The 20,679-nt window shown below is 43.3% G+C and overlaps 1 protein-coding gene across 1 annotated transcript in view; it reads left to right on the top strand.

The window, feature by feature from the left end:
• PDCL2 (phosducin like 2) overlaps window positions 1-19,748 on the top strand; it is a 62,014-nt gene extending 42,266 nt beyond the window's left edge. The window contains exons 6-7 of the mRNA XM_030192206.1: window positions 4,569-4,777; window positions 19,597-19,748. Of these exons, the coding sequence (XP_030048066.1) occupies window positions 4,569-4,777; window positions 19,597-19,748 (361 nt within the window). The remainder of the gene's footprint in view (window positions 1-4,568; window positions 4,778-19,596) is intronic.
• The last annotated feature ends 931 nt before the right edge of the window (window positions 19,749-20,679 follow it).

Here is a 20,679-nt window from a genome sequence, read left to right as displayed (position 1 = left end):
AAACCCGTATTATCAAAACAAGATGGACGTCCATCTTTCGTTTCGATAATACGGTCAAGGACGCCCAAATCTTGACATTTAGGTCGTCCTTAGAGATGGTTGTTCCTAGACTTGGTCGTTTCTGATTTTCGGCGATAATGGAAACCAAGGACACTCATCTCAGAAACAACCAAATGCAATCCCTTTGGTCGTGGGAGGAGCCAGCATTCATAGTGCACTGGTCCCTCTGACATGCCAGGACACCAACCGGGCACCCTAGGGAGCACTGCAGTGGCTTCATAAATTGCTCCTAGGTGCATAGCTCCCTTACTTTGTGTGCTGAGCCCCCCAACCCCCCCCAACCCCCCCCCCCCCAAAACCCACTACCCACAACTGTACACCACTACCATAGCCCTTATGGGTGAAGGGGAGCACCTAGATGTGGGTACAGTGGGTTTGTGGTAGGTTTCGGAGGGCTCGCTGTTTCCTTCAGAATCGTAACAGGTAAGGGGGGGATGGGGATGGGTCTGCCTGCCTGAAGTGCACTGCACTCGCTAAAACTTCTCCAGGGACCTGCATACTGCTGTGATGGACCTGAGTGTGACATTTAAGGCTGGCATAGAGGCTGGCTCAAAATTTTTTAAAGATGTTTTTTGAGGGTGGGAGGGGGGTTAGTGACCACTGGGGGAGTAAGGGGAAGTGATCCCTGATTCTCTCCGGCGGTCATCTGGTCAGTTCAGGCACCTTTTTGTGGCTTGGTCGTAAGAAAAACAGGACCAGGTAAAGTCGTCCAAGTGCTCCTCAGGGACACCTTTTTTTTTCCATTATGGGTCGAGGACGCCCATGTGTTAGGCATGCCCAAGTCCCGCCTTCGCTACGCCTCCGACATGCCCCCGAGAACTTTGGTCGTCCCCGCGACGGAAAGCAGTTGGGGACGCCCACAATCGGCTTTTGATTATGCCGATTTGGGCCATCCTGTGAGAAGGACGCTCATCTTCCGATTTGTGTCGGAAGATGGACGTCCTTCTCTTTTGAAAATGAGCCTGATAGCAAACAAGAAAGTTGATAATAGAGGTGTAGTTAAGATTTAAAAGCAACCTCAAAGAGATGAGTTATTAGATTGAATTTAACTATGGCCAGAGAGGGAACATGACACACCAACTCTGGAAGTCTTTCCAGGCTTATGGTGTGAAGCAATTTGGAAAGAGCAACTTCAGGGGTTGTCAGTGGAGAAAAAGGGCACAGATAAGAATGACTTGCCCAGTGAACAGAGTTTGTGAGAAAGGGTGTTGGGGGAAGAAGATAAAATAGATAATAAGGAGCAGAGTAAATGCTTTAGTCCAGTGGTTCCCAAACCTGATCCTGGAGGCACCCCAGCCAGTCAGGTTTTCAGGATATACACAATGAATATTCATCAGAGAGATTTGCATAAGGGTTTTAAGCTGCTGACAGCTGTAGGCTGAATTAATCCTGAATATTCAGTGCAGATCTATGTCCAGTCACCAGTATTGAATATCCAGGTCAGCATCGAAATCTGGAAGTAACCCAGGCACTGACTGATATTCTGACTAGTGCCCAGGAAACTTGGTGGATAAAGTTAAGTCAGCCTTTTTGCTGAATATTGCCACTAACTGGTTAACCCCCAGCTTTGCCCAAGCTTCACCCATGGACTGCCCTGGCACTAACCAGACAGTGTTGTAGTGATCAGAGGAGATATCTTTTATTGCACTAAGTTCAACAATAAAAAGAAACCAACTGACAAAGACAGCAGCCCTTGTACTTAACTGATGTGCAATTTAACATCACACCAATGCAGTGCTGAAAGTGATTGAAGCTCCCGACACCCACTATATGGGAAACAGGGCGTTTTGGTTCCGTAGAACCTGCGTCTGGGGTAGTAGCAAACTAGGGCGCTGAATAAAGAATTAGGCACGGTACTCAAACTGTCAAAAAGATGCCTCAGGTTTATGATGCCTCAATGCTGAAACTAATTTGTGAATGTTTTGTAAATTTGATACATCCTATATAATAATTCTCACCTCCAACGTTCTGACTTGCTGCCTGGGACCGTGGCTCATTCCAAATTGGTCTGCTAGGCTCCTAGATCAGGCTGACATCACCATAGCCATTATGATGTCAACTTCAGAACCGGGGGGGGGGGGGGGAAACCATGCCTCACAGCTGATCCATGTCCAGAGGAGGGTCGCTGGACATGGGTGGCTGGAGGGGGGGCAGGGGAGAGAGGAGAGTCGCTGGAAATGGGTGGCTGGAGGGGGGCAGGGAGGAGGGTCGCTGGACATGGGTGGCTGCAGGGGGGCAGGGGAGAGAGGAGGGTCGCTGGATATGGGTGGCTGCAGGGGGGGTAGGGGAGAGAGGAGGTTCGCTGGACATGGGTGGCTGCAGTGGGCGCAGGGGGAGAGGAAGGTCACTGGACATGGGTGGCTGCAGGGGGAGAGGAGGGTCGCTGGACATGGGTAGCTGCAGGGGAGCCGAGGAAAACCTTGCTAGCGCCCGTTTCATTTGTGCCAGAAACGGGCCTTTTTTTACTAGTTCTACATAATATGTTCTTTCTACCACTGTTTGGGTTTCTGACCTGGATTGGCCACTGATGGAAACAGGATACTGGGCTAGATAGACCATTAGTCTGACCCAGTATGGCTATTCTTATGTTCTTAAGGTAAAGGAAATCTTACATAGACAACATTGCAATAGTTCAATTTTGTAGCAATTAAAGAGTACAAGAGACTGGTACATGAACTGTCATCCAGATAAGATTGGAGGGAATGAATAAGAGGAAGCGATCAAAAACAAGATTGAACAGTTCTAGGAATGTGGTTCTCGAATGATAGAGAACTGTTGAGTGTTACGCTGAGATATTTCAAGGAGTTAACCAGAGTTAAAGGAGAGCCTAAATGAGTAGGAACCATAATGTGAATCATTGGATGGCCCATGATTCAAAGCACTACGGATTCTGGTTTAGAATAAGATGGTTAGAAGCCAACCAATTGGCTACTGAACCTAGGCATAATTAAAAACTGGTAAAATCAGGGTTATAAGGATCATGTTCTCATGTTGCACTATTTGTGTTTTAGCCTTGGTGTATTAAGCAGATACATACATTAAGGTTGTTTAATAATGCTGTTAAAATGCTGCAGGTATGCTTATTCAATAGTATACTGTCAAGTTCTGTACCTTATACCAGTGATGATATCACAGAATTGTCAGTGTTCCCTGCTTCCATCTGCTGGTCAGGGAGCCAAACCCTCTCATCTAGACTGGTTAGTAGGACTCAAAGAAAGGAAATTAGCAGGTAAGAACAAATTTCACCTTAACAGGGTTTAGAAAACAGGCCTGGTTTAAGTTCAAAGTGATCTTAGCGGCCAGGAGGGCTCAGTTAATGCATGATTTATTGAAGGGTGTAAAGCCTTTAGAGCCTTGATCCTCACTCCCAGTTTGCACTTAACTGGTTAATGCTGCTGAATATCAGCACTGACTGCTAAACTGAAAGCTGGCTATTTTGTGAGCAGTCCAGGGATAGAGTTGGCAGTTATGCAGTTAAGTGACGATATTCAGCGCCTAACTACCTAAGTTAAGTGGCCAAATTGGACTTAATAAAACACAGTTCTAACTTTATGTGGTGTTGCTTATGCAATTAACTGCTGAATATAAGAGATAGCCAGCTGCATAAACTCATTCAGTGCCAGTGCCCAAACATGGGCCAACATAAACACTCACCACCACCGGCTAAATATCTACCCCTTAGTTTGTAAATATATATCAAAATTTAGGATGCAACTGAAAAGACAGTTTGCCATGGAGATTCCAGTTTAGCTAAACTAGCAGCACCCTCCTAAACCTTTTCTGCATATTATAACAACCAGTTGACAAGCAGTTGTATTGCTTTGGCATTATATCAGAAATGAAATTGTTTTATCTGTTTTTAACAAAGTATGTATTCAAATATAAACTAGTGACGCAGTGAGGTGAAACAAGGGGGGGGGGGGGGGTCCTTATTCCTTGTTGATGATTTTGAAGTGCTTTCAGCAACAAGGACTATGGTTTGGCTATACCACCCTCCTAAATGTTGAATTTGGAAGATGGGTAAGGTGGTGAAGTTAATCTATGTTCAGATAAGTGCCTCAGTTTTTAGCTTTGCACAGCTTGAAGTTCTATTTTAGAGAAACGGTTTAATGATGAGAGCTTGTTAAGAGAACTCTGTTAGTGGAGCCATTAAGTACTTTTGTTATACTTGTTTTTTTTTTTTTGGGGGGGGGGGGGAAGCAATCTTTTTTCCCTTTGCGTGGTTTTTTTGGGGAGATTTTTATTGCTATTTTTACCAAGCATAATTTGTTGGAAACTAGTGATAGGAAGCCAGTTGGAAATGGATAGCGTTGGCTGACTTCTCCGAGCAGTTGAGGTTTCATTTCTTTAAATTATGATTTTACTAATGGTTCATTAATCTTTGCTTCTCTCTATAACAAGCTAGCAAAGGATTTTTGTTTTTATAGTTTCAAATATAAATTGCCATGATATAGTAAACTATGATTTCAGATCTGCAAACTGAAAGCAATGATTCTGTTTTCTTTTAGCATACCAGTGTGCATGCTACTTAACCATCATCTCAGTCTGCTGGCTAGAAAGTTTCCAGAAACCAAGTTCCTGAAGGCCATCGCAAATAATTGTATTAAAAACTACCCTGACAAATGTTTGCCAACATTATTTGTGTACAAAAATGGCCAAATTAAAGGCCAATTTATTGGCATTGTTGAATGTGGAGGGACAAATCTGAAACAAGAAGGTAATTTATGAAAATGTATTTATTTATTTAACCATTTTAACCTGCCTATTATCTAGATAAGGTACAATAACAATATACATAGTATAATAACGCTGGAAGCATACTGAGCAGCCCATACCTGCCAATAATGAGATTGATAGTGCAATGTAACTTTGAGTACTCATAAAAACACAATATTCAAAGCCCAATATTCTAGGCTCCTAACCATAAGTACATAAGTGTTGCCATACTGGGACAGACTGAAGGTCCATCTGTCCTGTTCCCAACAGTGGCCAATTCAAGTTACAAGTACTTGGCAAGATCCCAAAACAGTACAATATATTTTACTACTACTACTACTACTAAAGCGCTACCAGGGTTACGCAGCACTGTACAATTTAACAAAGAAGGACAGACCCTGCTCAAAGGAGCTTACAATCTAAAGGACAAAAAGTGCAGTCAAACAAATTGGGGCAGTCAAGATTTCCTGAATGGATGTATAATGGTTAGGTGCCGAAGGCGACATTGAAAAGGTGGGCTTTGAGCAAGAATTTGAAGATGGGCAGGGAGGGGGCTTGGCGTATGGGCTCAGGGAGTTTATTCCAAGCATAGGGTGAGGCGAGGCAGAAAGGGCGGAGCCTGGAGTTGGCAGTGGTGGAGAAGGGTACTGAGAGGAGGGATTTGTCCTGTGAGCGTAGGTTACGGGTAAGAGCGTAAGGGGAGATGAGGGTAGAGAGGTAATGAGGGGCTGCAGATCGAGTGCATTTGTAGGCTTGAACTGTATGCGGTACCTGATCGGGAGCCAGTGAAGTGACTTGAGGAGAGGGGTGATATGAGCATATTGGTCAAGGCGGAAGATAAGACGCACAGCAGAGTTCTGGATGGATTGAAGGGGGGATAGATGGTTAAGTGGGAGGCCAGTGAGGAGTAGGTTGCAGTAGTCAAGGCGAGAGGTAATGAGAGAGTGGATGAGAGTACGGGTGGTGTGCTCAGAGAGGAAGGGGCGAATTTTGCTGATATTATAGAGAAAGAAGCGATAGGTCTTAGCTGTCTGCTGCATATGCGCAGAGAAGGAGAGGGAGGAGTCGAAGATGACTCCGAGGTTGCGGGCACATGAGATAGGGAGGGATGAGGGTGTTGTCGACTGAAATAGAGAGTGGAGGGAGAGGAGAAGTGGGTTTGGGTGGAAAGACAATGAGCTCAGTTTTGGCCATGTTCAGTTTCAGGTGGCGGTTGGACATCCAGGCAGCAATGTCTGATAAGCAGGCTGATACTTTGGCCTGGGTTTCTGCAGTAATGTCTGGTGTGGAGAGATAAAGCTGGGTGTCGTCAGCATAGAGATGATATTGGAAACCATGAGATGAGATCAGCGAGCCCAGGGAAGAGGTGTAGATTGAGAAAAGAAGGAGTCCGAGGACAGATCCCTGAGGAACTCCAATAGCGGGATGAGGGTAGAGGAAAAGCTCTCTTGAGCAGGGACTGTCCTTCCCCATGTTTTAACTTGTACAGCGCTGCGTAACCCTAGTAGCACTATAGAAATGCTAAGTAGTAGTAGTAGTAGAGGAAGATCCATGGGAATGTACTCTGAAGGTACGGTGGGAGAGATAAGAGGAGAACCAGGAGAGGACAGAGCCTTGGAATCCAAATGAGGATAGTGTGGTAAGGAGTAAATTGTGATTGACAGTGTCAAAAGCAGTGGATTTTCCCAAGTCCATTTTAATAATGGCTTATGGACTTTTCTTTTAGGAAGCTATCCAAGCCTTTTTAAAACTCCGCTAAGCTAACTGTTTTTACCACATTCTTTGGCAACGAATTCCAGAGTTTAACATGCTGAGTGAAGAAATATTTTCTCCAATTCGTTTTAAATTTACTACTTCGTAGCTTCATTGCATGCCCCCTAGTTTAGGTATGGGCCCGGGGTGGGGCAAGAGCAGAGTGTGACTTTAGCCAATTAGTGGAGATTTTCACCTGTTAACCGGTGAAATAACTTCAGGGTGGCCACTGACACTCAGATATTCAATGCCGGGAACAACGCATACCTGGCATTGAATATCTGGGATCAGTTCAGCCTGCATCTGTTAACTGCTCAGATACCACTTACCGCTGCGAGCTGAACATTGGGCAGAAAATGATCAGGATAGCCTGGTGGAAGTGTTGTGTACTGACATGAAGAAGGGCTGCAAAAAATCAGCAGATCACACACAAGGTCACAAGAAAAAATAATACTTTATTGAAACAAACACCCCCCAATGTAACACCAATTTTTTAAAAAAGGTTCTAGAGGAGATCCGGGAAATTATAGACCGGTGAGTCTGATGTCGGTGCCAGGCAAAATGGTAGAGACTATTATAAAGAACAAAATTACTGTCAGGCTTTCCAAAGCAGGAACTAGGTTCGTGAGCCCTTGGGCCACTGCCGCCGAGGAGCGGCAGTGACAGGCAAAAGCACCCCACAAAGGGATAAGACAGAACTCTGACAGGGACGGGTAGACTTCACCTGCACTTAGCTGCCCTTCACCAGGAGTAGAACCCCTGGCTGCAGGCGGCAGGCAGGACTTGCCGGACAGGGCCGGAACTGGACCCCAGCCGGATACACACAGGGAGTAGAACACACAGGGAGGCTAGGCAGAATACTAGACTAGGACTCTCAGACAGACAAGGGACAGAACTGAAAGCTGCAAGCAGCCACTGAAACAGGGAACAAACACTGATAGACAAGAGACAGAACTGAAAGCTGCCAGGCAGCCACTGAGTAAGAAACACAGGCAACCAAGAACTAGACAAAGACATACAAACAAGGAACAAGACTGGGAAACTAGCAATACAGAACAAGAAATACAGAACACAAAGCTACACAAAGACTAAACTAGAATCAGGCAAGAGTTACAGACTATCAACTGGACTAGGCAGAAGTGCACCAGCACCCCAACATACCAGGGCCTAGGCAATGCAAAGGCAAAGCAGAGAGTTTCCATATGGTTAATAAGCCCAGCAGCAGCTGAGATTCAGCTGCAGCAATCACAAGGCAGCTATGGATGCTGTGCAGGCTCAAACAAGCCAAGCAAGTCTGGCAGGCTGGAAGACCCAGCCTGGACTGGGCTGAAGTCTGGAACGGGAAACAGGACACAGACAATTCAATGCAGCCACCAGGTCTGGCCACCAGAGGGCAAGAGGAACACAAACCAAAACACAGGCAGAAAGCATACTGAAGCACAGAGAGGCTTAACACACACAGGTGCAGTATAATGGAGTAATCAGAGCCATGCTGGAAGCAGCCAGCACACAGAGACAGAACTAACTCAGAAAGAACAGACAGAAGCCAGCTCAAAAGCTGACCGCCGGAAATAAGGTGAGTCTGAGAGGAGTCACGACCACAGACGTGACAATTACAGAGCATATTCAAAAGCATGGATTAATGAGACAAAGTCAACATGGATTTAGTGAAGGGAAATCTTGCCTCACCAATCTATTGCATTTCTTTGAAGGGGTGAACAAACATGTAGATAAAGGTGAGCCGGTTGATATTGTGTATCTGGATTTTCAAAAGACGTTTGACAAAGTGCCTCATTAAAGACTCCAGAGGAAATTGGAGAGTCATGAGATAGGAGGTAGTGTCCTATTGTGGATTAAAAACTGATTAAAAGATAGAAAACAGAGAGTTGGGTTAAATGGTCAGTATTCTCAAAGGAGAAGGGTAGTTAGTGAGGTTCCCCAGGGGTCTGTGCTGGGACCGCTGCATTTTAACATATTTATAAATTACCCAGAGATGGGGAGTAACTAGTGAGATAATTAAATTTGCTGGCAACATATAGTTATTCAAAGTTGTTAAATCGTGAGAGGATTGTGAAAAGTTACAAGAGGACCTTACGAGACTGGGAGAGTGGGCATCTAAATGGCAGATGACATTTAATGTGAGTAAGTGCAATGTGATGCATGTGGGAAAGAGGAACCTGAATTACAGCTATGTAATGCAAGGTTACACGTTAGGAGTCACTGACCAAGAAAGGGATCTAGGTGTCGTCGTTGATGATATGTTGAAACCTTCTGCTCAGTGTGCTGCGATGGCTAAGAAAGCAAATAGAATGTTAGGTATTATTAGGAAAGGAATGGAAAAGAAAAATAAGGACGTTATAATGCCTTTGTATCGCTCAATGGTGCGACTGCACCTCGAATATTGTGTTCAATTCTGGTCGCCGCATCTCAAAAAAGATATAGTGGAATTAGAAAAGGTACAGAGAAGGGCGACGAAAATGATAAAGGTGATGTGATGACTTCCCTATGAGGAAAGGCTAAAGAGGCTAGGGTTCCTCAGCTTGGAGAAAAGGCGGCTGAAGGGAGATATGATAGAGGTCTATACAATAATGAGTGGAGTGGAAAGGGTACACGTGGAGCATGTGTTTACTCTTTCCAAAAATACTAGGACTAGAGGGCATTCAATGAAGCTACGAAGTAGTAAATTTAAAATAAATTGTAGAAAAGTTTTCTTCACTCAACGTGCAATTAAACTCTGGAATTCGTTGCCAGAGAACGTGGTAAATGCGGTTAGCTTGATGGGGTTTAAAAAAAGGTTTAGATGGCTTCCTAAAGGAAAAGTCAATAGACCATTATTAAAATGGACTTGGGGAAACTCTACTGCTTATTTCTGGGATAAGCAGCATAAAATGTTTTGTACTTTTTGGGATCTTGCCAGGTATTTGTGACCTGGATGCTGGGCTTGGTGGACCTTTGGTCTGTCCCAGTATGGCAATACTTACAGTATGTACTTATGTGGGTTCGTGGATTTTACAGTTGGATTACTCATGAAAGCTGAAGGCACTAAAATGTCTTTCAAATTTCTGCCTCTTTTGTAAGTGATTATTAGTTCCTTATCAGAGAATGTATCTATGGTGGGTTATGTTTCTATAGTGGTTATCAAATGCCAGTGCTTCCTCAGAATTTCCACAATATTATTAGACAAATAATTAAATTCCACTGCACAATCTTATTGTTAATATGTATATCAGATTTAGTAAGGAGCTCCTTCCTATCTCTGTTTTTTGCTCTTTGAAAGCAATCATCAATATATCTATCAGGGTATCCTCTCTCCAAAAATATAGACTTAAGGTCTGTTGCTCTTATCTCATATGTGGTACTCTACACACGCTTAGTTCTTAGAAATTGGCTGTATAGTAAATTTCTTTTCAGAGCTCTGCTATGACAAGTGTCATAATATAGCAGCTTGTTTACATCTGTTGGTTTCCTGTAATATCTGTTATTAATTTGCCATTCCTATTAATAATTAAACTAGCAAGGAATCTCATCTCTGCTAAAATTCAGTTGAAACCTCAAATTACAGTCCAGACTATGAAGCCAATTATAAAACCTCAATAACTCATTTTCTGTGCCTCACCATTCAAATGTCATCTATATATCTGTTCCAAACTATTAGATGTTTGCATAAACTAGTGTGCTGAAAGAAATATTTCCTCAAAACTGGCCATGTATAAATTGGCAATGGAAGGTGCCATTGTACAGCCCAATGTTGTACCTTTCCCTTGCTGATAGAATACTTTATCAAATCAGAAATAATTATCTATCAAAGCTATTTCTGCAAGGGACATCAAAAGCCAAGCCTAGACCAAATATATTCCATGCATTAAAAAAGAAGGAAGGAAGACCAAACATCACCCAGCATGGTTAAAAAGTGAGGTGAAGGAAGCTATTAAAGAAAATCCTTCAAAAAATGGAAGAAGGATACAACTGAAAATAATAGGAAACGGCATAAGGAATGGCCAGTCAAATGCAAAGCAGTGATAAGGAAGGCAGAGAGAGACTTTGAAAAGAAAATTGTGTTGGAGGCATAAACATATAGTAAAAACCTTTTTAGTATATTAGAAGCAAGAAGCTGGTAAACGAATCAGTTGGACCGCTAGATGACCGAAGGTGCATTCAGGGAAGACAAGGCCATAGCAGAGAGATTAAATGAATTCTTTGCTTCAGTTTTCACCAAGGAAGATTTGGGAGAGATACCAGTCCAAAACAAAAGGGGAGAAGCCACAAACACTCTCACAGAGTGAAACAACAAAGCAAGCAAAAATGAGTGGAAGTGGCCAAAAACTGAGTTTGTTCCAGGATAAAATTAAACCTTTTATTGGCACATTCACAGTGCTAAATGAAATCACATCTTTTTTTTAAAAGACACATACACTTGGTAAATGGATCCAACACCAACCGTGTTTTGGCTATCAAGCCTTCATCAGGAGTCCTCATAAAACACAGATACAAAATAAAATATATAAAATTATGAAATCATAAAACAATATATAAAAATTAGACCTGCACATTTAGGGCCAGATTCTATATATGGCGCCTAGAAAATCCACACGGAAAATATTTCTGCCTAAGCATATTCTATAAGCGGTGCCTACAGGCTTGGTAAACAGAATACACTTAGTTGATATGCTAGTGCCTAAAACTACATGTCTCCATTTACACCAGTGAAAATGTGGTGTAAATCCTGGCATGTAGATTTTTTTTTTTTGTTACATTTGTACCCCATGCTTTCCCACTCATGGCAGGCTCAATGCAGCTTACATGGGGCAATGGAGGGTTAAGTGACTTGCCCAGAGTCACAAAGAGCTGCCTGTGCCTGAAGTGGGAATTGAACTCAGTTCCTCAGTCCACCACCCTAACCACTAGGCCACTCCTCCATATTCTATAACAGTGCGCATAAATTTTGGAATGCCCATGAAATGTCCATTTCCCTGCCTAAAACCATGTCCTTTTTTGCCTTCACTCATTAAAATTTAGGCGCAGTGCATTACAGAATACGCTTAGGGAGTTGTGCGCATAAATTCTAATTAGTGCCAATTAGTGCTCAATATTGCTTGTTAAATGCTGTTAACAACATTGATTGGCTTGTTAAAACAATTAAGTTATGTGTTTTGTTACAGAATACGCTTGAATTTTGGCACAGAATACTAGATTAATGTGTTAATAACGCAATTAACGCATAAATGTTTAACTTGCATTAAAATTTTTAACACAAGTTAAAAATTCTCTCTCTCTCCCTTTCTGCTGGCACCTCATCTTACTTCTCTGGTGCTCCAGCAGCCCTCTCTCCTATGTGGCTCCTTCTCCCTGCTTCTCTGCCACTCCTTCTCCCTGCTCCTCACGGTCCTGGGTTTGACACTGCAGTGGAAGCACACTGCGTCTCACCTGGTCTGAAGCCTCTATAACAGGAAGTTCTGTTGGAGGAGGCAGAACTTCCTGATTAGGGGCCAGGTGAGACACAGCGTGCTTTCACTGCAGCTTCAAGCCCAGGGCTGTGATGAATAGGGAGAAGGAGACGCAGATGAGCAGGGAGAAAGAGCCGCAGAGGAAAGGGGGCTGTCAGAGTGCTGGAGAAGTAAGAAAAGGTGCTGGCACAAAAAAGGGGGAGAGAGAGAGAGAAAGATACGGACCAAGAGGGGGAGGTGGATGGGGGGGGGGGGGGGTGGCAGCAGCTGGAGAAAGAGGAAAAGAGAGAGATGAGGGGTGTTAGAGGGATAGATGCTAGAAATTGGGGATGGAAGAATCAAAGAAGGGAGATGACGCCTACAGAAGGGAGGAGAGGAAAAGAGAAGGGGAAAAAAATGGTGATCATGGATGGAGGGAAGGGAGGAGATGGTGCCAGGGGAGGGGAGGAGAAGGGAAAGGAAGGGAGGAGATGGTGTCAAGGTAAGGGAGGAAAGGCAGATGGGAGGAGATGGTGCCTGCCTCCTCTGACATAACTTCCTGCTACAGAGAGAGACGGGGCCAGATGAGAAGCAGTGCAACATCAAGGCCGAGGGATGTGAGGAGCAGGGAGAAGGAACGCAAAGAGGGATGCTGGAGTGCTGGGAGAGGTAAGAAGAGGTGCTGGGGAAAAAAAGGAAGAGAGAGAAAGAAAGATGTGGACTGGAGGAGGGAGGTGATAGGAGAAAGAGGAAAAAAGAGAGATGGGGGGGGGGGGGGGTAGAGGGACAGTTGCTGGAAATAGGGGATGGAAGACTCAAAGAAGGGAGATGGTAGCCACAGAAAGGAGGGGAGTAAAGAGAAAAGGGAAAAATGGTGATCATGAATGGAGGGACGGGAGGAGATGGTGCCCTTAGAGGGGAGGAGAAGGGAAGGAAAGGGAGGAAACGGTGCCCATGGAGGGGAAGGAAAGGAAAGATGATTATAAAAATAAAATCACCAGATCACAAAGGTAAAAAAAAAATTGTATTTTTAATAGGGCTGCACAATTAACGCACACTGGAGCAAAGTTATTGGTTAAACATTTAGGATGTATAAAAAATATACAACGACGTGACATTCTAAATTTATTTAAAATCTTTTATAAATGGATCACGGGATTAATATCACAATTAAAAATTGTAATCATGATTAATTGTGTGATTAAAATTTTTTATCAAGGTTAAAAAATGTGGTGAATTGAGGAATGAAATGAGGTGGGTTGTGGAATGAAGAGGTAATAAAGAAATAAGCGGACATAAAATAGAACTATAAAAACCTAAATGAATTAGTAAAAAGCTAAGGGGCCCTTTTACCAAGCGGTGGTAAAAGGTGGGCCATGGTTGCTTTGGCGTGTGGGATTACCATGCACCGAGGTGACCTTTTACTGCAGCGGATAAAAGGGTTTTTTAAAAGGAGGCATTAAATGGCCATGCGGTACTTAAAAAACTGCTGTGCAGCATTTACTGCTGCAGCCCTTACCGCCTCTTACTTAGGAGGCAGTGAGGGCTCTGGTAGTAACCCGGTGGTAATCGGGCAGCCTATGGCACTACCTGATTACCACCAGGCACAACCATTCCCTGCCCACAACCATTCCCTGCCCACCGGAACTACCGCTGGGCTCCTAGGCGAGCTGGGTGGTACAGCCATTTCGCTGCATGCAAACCTGGTGCTAGCCCTACCACCTCTTCATAAAAGGGTCCCGTGGAGGGGCATCTCTAAGGGTGCCCATCTCTGAGGACGTCCCCACGAAGGGGCGGGGCATCCCATATTATCGAAACAAGATGGGGGTCCATCTTTCGTTTCAATAATACGGTCGGGGATGCCCAAATCTCAACATTGAGGTTGACCTAAGAGATGGTCGACATAAATGTTGAGATGGTCGACCTTAGAGATGGGCGACCTCGGTTTTCGGCGATAATGGAAACCAAGGACGCCCATCTCAAAAACGACCAAATCCAAGGCATTTGGTCATGGGAGGAGCCAACATTCATAGTGCACTGGTCCCCTGACATGCCAGGACACCAACCGGGCACCCTAGGGGGCACTGCAGTGGACACAAATTGCTCCCAGGTGCATAGCTCCCTTACCTTGGGTGCTGAGCCCTCCAACCTCCCCCCAAAACCCACTCCCCACAACTGCACACCACTACCATAGCCCTTAGGGATGAAGGGGGGCACCTACATGTGGGTACAGTGGGTTTCGGGTGGATTTTGGAGGGCTCACATTTACCACCACAAGTGTAACAGGTGGGGGGGATGGGCCTGGGTCCGCCTGCCTGAAGTGCACTGCACCCACTAAAAACTGCTCCAGGGACCTGAATACTGCTGTGTTGGAGCTGGGTATGACATTTGAGGCTGGCATAAAGGCTGGAAAAAATGTTTAATTTTTTTTTTAGTGGGAGAGGTTGGTGACCACTAGGGGAGTAAGGGGAGGTCATCCCTGATTCCCTCCGGTGGTCATCTGGTCAGTTCGGGCACCTTTTCGAGACTTGGTCCTGAAAAAAAAAGGGACCAAGTAAAGTAACATGCCAGCTCATTTTCGAAAGTGATCGCCAGCCATCTTCCGACACAAATCGGAAGATGGCCGGCGATCTTCTGAAACCGGCCAAATCGGTATAATTGAAAGCCAATTTTGGCCGGCTTCAACTGCTTTCCTTCACGGAGCCGGCAAAATTTCAAGGGGGCATGTCAGTAGGGTAGTGAAGGGGGGACGGAGGCGTGCTCACGAGATGGCTGGCTTCGCCCGATAATGGAAAAAAAAAAGCCAGGCATGACGAGCATTTCGCCGGCTTTACTTGGTCCCTTTTTTTTCACAACTAAACTTCAAAAAGGAGCCCCAACTGACCATCCAAGGGAATCGGGGATGACCTTCCCTTACTCCCCAATCCCCTCCCAAATCCAAGTGCTCATTGTCAGGGACATCCTAAATCAAAACTATATTTGCTCCCTTTTGATTATGCCCCTTCAGGTCTCTCTCAGCCAATCACAGACAGGGGTCTCTCTCAGCCAATCAGAGCGCATTTAGCTGTCTGTGAGTGGCTGAGAGAGACCCCTGTCTGTGATTGGCTGAGAGAGACCTGAAGGGGCATAATCAAAAGGGAGGGACATCCAAGTGGCTAGAGCATCGGTTGTAATCCAGAGGTGGCCGGTTCAAATCCCACTGGTACTACTGAAAAAGCCGAGCAAAAATAGTTTTGATTTAGGACGTCCTCTGGCAAAGAGTTCCAGAGCTTAACTATTCGCTGAGTGAAAAAATATGTCTTCCTATTGTTTTAAAAGTATTTCCATGTAACTTCCTTGAGTGTCCCGTAGTCTTTGTATTTTTGGGACAAGTAAAAAATCAATTTACTTCTACTCATTCTACACCACTCAGGATTTTTTGACTTCAGTCATATCTCCCCTCATCCATCTCTTTTCCAAGCTGACGAGCCCTAAGCTCTTTAGCCTTTCCTGATAAGAGAGGAGTTCCATCTCCTTTATCATTTTGGTCCCTCTTCTACTACTACTACTACTTATCATTTCTATAGCGCTACTAGATGTACACAGCGCTGTACACTTGAACATGAAGAGACAGTCCCTGCTCGACAGAGCTTACAATCTAATTAGGACAGACAAACAGGACAAACAAGAGATAAGGGAATATTAAAGTGAGGATGATAAAATAAGGGTTCTGAACAAGTGAACAAGGGTTAGGAGTTAAAAGCAGCATCAAAAAGGTGGGCTTTTAGCTTAGATTTGAAGACGGTCAGAGATGGAGCTTGACGTACCGGCTCAGGAAGTCTATTCCAGGCATATGGTGCAGCAAGATAAAAGGAACGGAGTCTGGAGTTAGCAGTGGAGGAGAAGGGTACAGATAAGAGACATTTACCCAGTGAACGGAGTTCCCTGAGATGAATGTAGGGAGAGATGAGAGTGGAGAGGTACTGAGGAGCTGCAGAGTGAATGCACTTATAGATCAATAAGAGGAGTTTGAACTGTATGTGGAAACGGATAGGAAGCCAGTGAAGTAACTTGAGGACAGGGCTAATATGAGCATAACGACCCTAGCGGAGTATTAGTCGTGAAGAATTTTGAACAGATTGAAGAGGAGGGAGATGGCTGTGAGAAGCAAGTTGCAATAGTCTAAGTGAGAGGTGATAAGAGCGTGGATGAGGGTTCTGGTAGTGTGCTCAGAAAGGAAAGGGCAAATTTTGCTGATATTATAGAGAAAGAAACGACAGGTTTTAGCAGTCTGCTGAATATGTGCAGAGAAGGAGAGGGAGGAGTCGAAGATGACCCCAAGGTTACGAGCTGATAAGACAGGAAGGATGAGAGAATGGGGGAAGAGGAGAGGTTGGTTTAGGGGGAAAGATAAGAAGCTCAGTCTTGGTCATGTTTAGTTTCAGATGGCGCTGAGACATCCAGGCAGCAATGTCAGACAGGCAGGCTGATACTGTGGCCTGGATTTCGACTGAGATTTCTGGTGTGGAGAGGTAGGTCTGGGAGTCATCAGCGTAAAGATGATACTGAAAACCATGGGATGAGATCAGAGTACCTAGGAAAGAAGTATAGATGGAGAAGAGAAGAGGTCCCAGGACAGATCTTTGAGGTACACCAACTGACAATGGGATAGAAGTAGAAGAGGATCCACTAGAGTATACACTAAAGGTACGCTGGGAGAGATAAGAAGAAAACCAGTAAAGAACAGAGCCCTGAAATCCAAGTGAGGACAGCGTATCAAGGAGTAGGCTGTGATCAACAGTGTCAAAAGCAGCAGTTAGATCGAGAAGGATGAGGATAGAATAGAGACCTTTGGATCTGGCTAGGAACAGATCATTGGAGACTTTAGCAAGCGTTGTTTCAGTTGAATGAAGGGGGCGAAAGCCAGATTGAAATGGATCAAGAATAGCTTGAGATGAAAGAAAGTCAAGGCAACGGCGGTGAACAGCACGTTCAAGTATCTTGGATAGGAAAGGGAGGAGGGAGATGGGGCGATAGTTGGAAGCACAGGTAGGGTCCAATAAAGGTTTTTTTTAAGGAGCAAAGAAGATGTGTAGTTTCCTCTTCAGTGATTTAAGAAAAGGAAGAAAAGGAGGCAGGGGTTGGAGGGTTGAGAGAATGAACTAAGGGAGGGAGAGGTGACCTGGTTGAGAATTCAAGTTTAATCTTGTGAACCTTTTCATGAAAGAACTTACGCTATTTTCGTGAAAATTTGAATGTTCAGGAAAAGGACTTTCCACCCTTATCCCAAGTTTATTATGTCCCAGAAAGGAACTTGAATCAAGAGACTGAAAAACCTATTGATGTTTCTCTTTTGCTTGAGACTTCTGACTCTGAATTGGTCACAGCCGCTACTTTGGTGGCGACTGTTGCCCTACTTCCTGATAAGAATTGGATCTTCCGCCTTTTTTTCCGTAATAAAGAGAATCCCTTTTTGGGTCTCAAAATATTGTTATTTCCTGATGTCTCCAAGGAGACACGTCGACGGAGGAAACAATTCTTACTCCTTAAGCCAGAAATTTTGCACTTGGGGGGTGTCTTCTTTTTAAGGTACCCCTGCAAGTGCATAATAAGGCTGGGGGGGAAGAAATATGTATTTACTGAACCTGAACATCTGTCAGCATTAGTAGCCTCAGTTAAAATGGAGAATGCTTTAAAGAATAATGTATAATTTCTTAGCAGAGAATGATTTACCTGGCAACTTTTTTCCTATATTATTTCTCCCCTTAGATTACCTGATATCTTGGATCTCCCATTATGGACTTGAGTGTCGTATAAATTTGAAAGTGTATAGATTTATATGCTTGTTTTTGAGAAATATTTTCCTTTTACAATAGTTCCTACTTATACGATACTTTCCTAAGCAAGATGTTTCTTGTAAATATTGTTTAAATGAATAAAAGAATAAATAAAAAAAAAAAAAAAAAAAAAAAAAAAGAACTCTTCTTTGAACCTTTTCTAATTCCGCTATATCTTTTTTGAGATACGGCAACCAGAACTGAAAGCAATACTCAAGGTGTGGATGCACAATGGAGCGATACAAAGGCATTATAGTGTTTTCAGTCTTATTCATCCCCTGGGATGCTTCTTAATTTTCTTATATTTGATTTCTTTTGGAGTGGCTTTTCTGTACAAGTTAATTGGTTAACTGAAATTGGAAATATGTTAACCAAGAGAAACATGGAAGGGGAAGTGTCTGAGTAGTTCCTGGTTCTCCAATTGGACTGCCAACAAGCGCTTCAGCTGACTCATAGCCAATTGCTAAAGGGTCACCTAGGGGAAGAGAAAACCTGTGAGTCTATTGGCTGGGGCTATATAAAACAAGTTAAACTTTACTGCCAATCCTTCTCTGTCTGTCAGTAAACTATGCCTGCCAGGGTCCAACCTGCCCTTTTAATACCAATGCCTATTGTGGAAATATCATTCAAGAGATTTGTCATTAATTTGGTAGGACCTCAGTACATTCTTGTCATTCTTGATTATACCACCCGATATCCTGAGACTGTACAGTTATGTAACATGAAGACGACAACAGTTGTGATGGCTTTGATAAGAAGATTTTCTCACAAGTTGTCTTCCCGAAGGAGGTCTTATTGGTTGAGGGCCCAGCGTTTATGTCACGAGTAATGCATTAAGATTATGCATTGTTAAGAGTGAAAATTTTTCAAACCTTGGTTTTATTACTCACAGATAGATGAACTGGTTGATTTTTCAATTAAATTCTCAAGCAGATGTTGAGGAAGTTTGCCATCAAGGATTCCTTGCTGCCAGGTATAAGTGGGTATTAAGTTGCATGTGCCTGAAACTTCTTAAATTGAAGGAATTGGGGACAGGATAAGATCTGGGATGGTCTCTGTGGGTATGGGTAGGGCAGTAAGGTTTTAATGTTTCTTGTGTGTTTAAAAAAAAAAATGGAGAGTTTTATTCAGGTTCGAATACCAAAACATTATTATCACAGCTGTCCAGTGAACAGTTGTGAAACTAGGGGCCCTTTCAGTACCCAGCGGAAGGGCTACTGCCATATTTGCGCACAGGGCCCTAACACTGAGCTCACTTAGGAGCCCAACGGTAGTTCCAGCTTCCAGAACCAGGAAAAATTAAAAACTTTCTAGCACCAGGGCATGTGGGCAGTAGTTATACCAGGTTAGCACTAGAGCCCTCACTGCCTCCTAAATAGGAGGCAGTAAGGGCTCCCCCAGCAAATGGCTGGACGCCAATGTGTTTCGTTAGCGCACAGCCATTTACTGGCCCTCTAAAGAAAATTACCTTTTACCCACAATGGTAAAAGATGGCCTTGGCACGTGGCAGTCCCGTGCATCGATGCCACCACAGGTCACTTTTTACCGCCTTTTGGTAAAAGGACCCCCTAGGATTGAAGTTTTTAAGAAATACATGGCTATGAAATAAATTAAGAAATAAATGCTTATATTTTGTTATTTTTCTAAAAGGTATTGTCATAGTACAGAGAAACTCCTGTATTATTTTAGTTATTAACACTGGATATTAACATGCTTAATTCCTCTATTAATTGTATCCTAATATAATGTTTGTAGAGACTTGCAAATAAATAGTGAACTACTTACTTCAAATATGGTTATACTAAGTAGCTCTCCGTGTACTTTTTCAGAGCTTGAATGGACTCTGTCAGAAGTGGGAGCAATTAAATCGGATCTGGAAGAAAATCCAAAAAAGGAAATTATTGACATGATGACATCTTCCATTAGGAACAGTTCTATTCATCATGAAGATGATGATAGTCATTGCAGTCTCCAACACTAATTTATAAATGTTTAACTAAAGTAATTTATAATTCGTGGGGTTTTTTTAATGAAAAATTATTTACAACACTACCATCAGTCAGCGAGTTTAAATTATAAAGCAATGCAAATAAAGCTTTACAATATATAATCTTGAATTTACAGTAAACTATACAAGGAAAAATGAAAAATGGTAAATATACTGTTGCATTTTTTCTAATATATACCTCTACAATAGTGAACAGTTGGAGTACTGTTTTTAACACTTTTGGGACAGCTATGATAGTCCACCTTCTATACTATCCTCCCTAACACCTCCTTCTCTCTTCCCTTACTTAATCTTTGTATACTACCAATTGTATTTGATATCCTGTAATGACTATGTCATAAAAAAACTCTGTAAGCCACATTGAGCCTGCAAATAGGTGGGATAATGTGGAATACAAATGCAATAAAATAAATAAATAAATATAAGGTGCCTACAAAATCCACACAGTAAACATTTCCGCCTAAGCATATTCTATAAGCGGTGCCCGATTTAGGCACGGTATACAGAATATGCTTAGTTCATAAACCAGCACCTAAAACTACGTGCCTCCATTTACAACAACAAAAATGAGGTGTAAATCCCTGCACTTAGATTTACACACACTGGGCCATATTGTATAACTATGTGTGTAAATTTGGGAATTTCCACAGAACACCCATCTCCATTCCCCTTTTGAATTGCGCACATTAGAATTTAGGTGCAGTTCATTACAGAATACGCTAAGGGCCCTGATTACTAAGCCACGCTGTAGATGCGCTCGCATTTGTAGTGTGCGCTAAAAATTAGCACACACTGACACTAGAGACACCCTGCGAAGAAACAGTGTGTTTTAAGCCTGTAAAAAATGTATTGGATATTTCCTGTTTTAATTATGTCTGAAGTGTATTTCTCCTATTTGGCCAGC

This window comes from Microcaecilia unicolor, chromosome 2 (assembly GCF_901765095.1).
Source record: "Microcaecilia unicolor chromosome 2, aMicUni1.1, whole genome shotgun sequence".
NCBI lineage: Eukaryota > Metazoa > Chordata > Amphibia > Gymnophiona > Siphonopidae > Microcaecilia > Microcaecilia unicolor.
The sequence above is the reverse complement of the archived record's forward strand: the minus strand, read 5'-3'. Positions and strand labels throughout refer to the sequence as shown.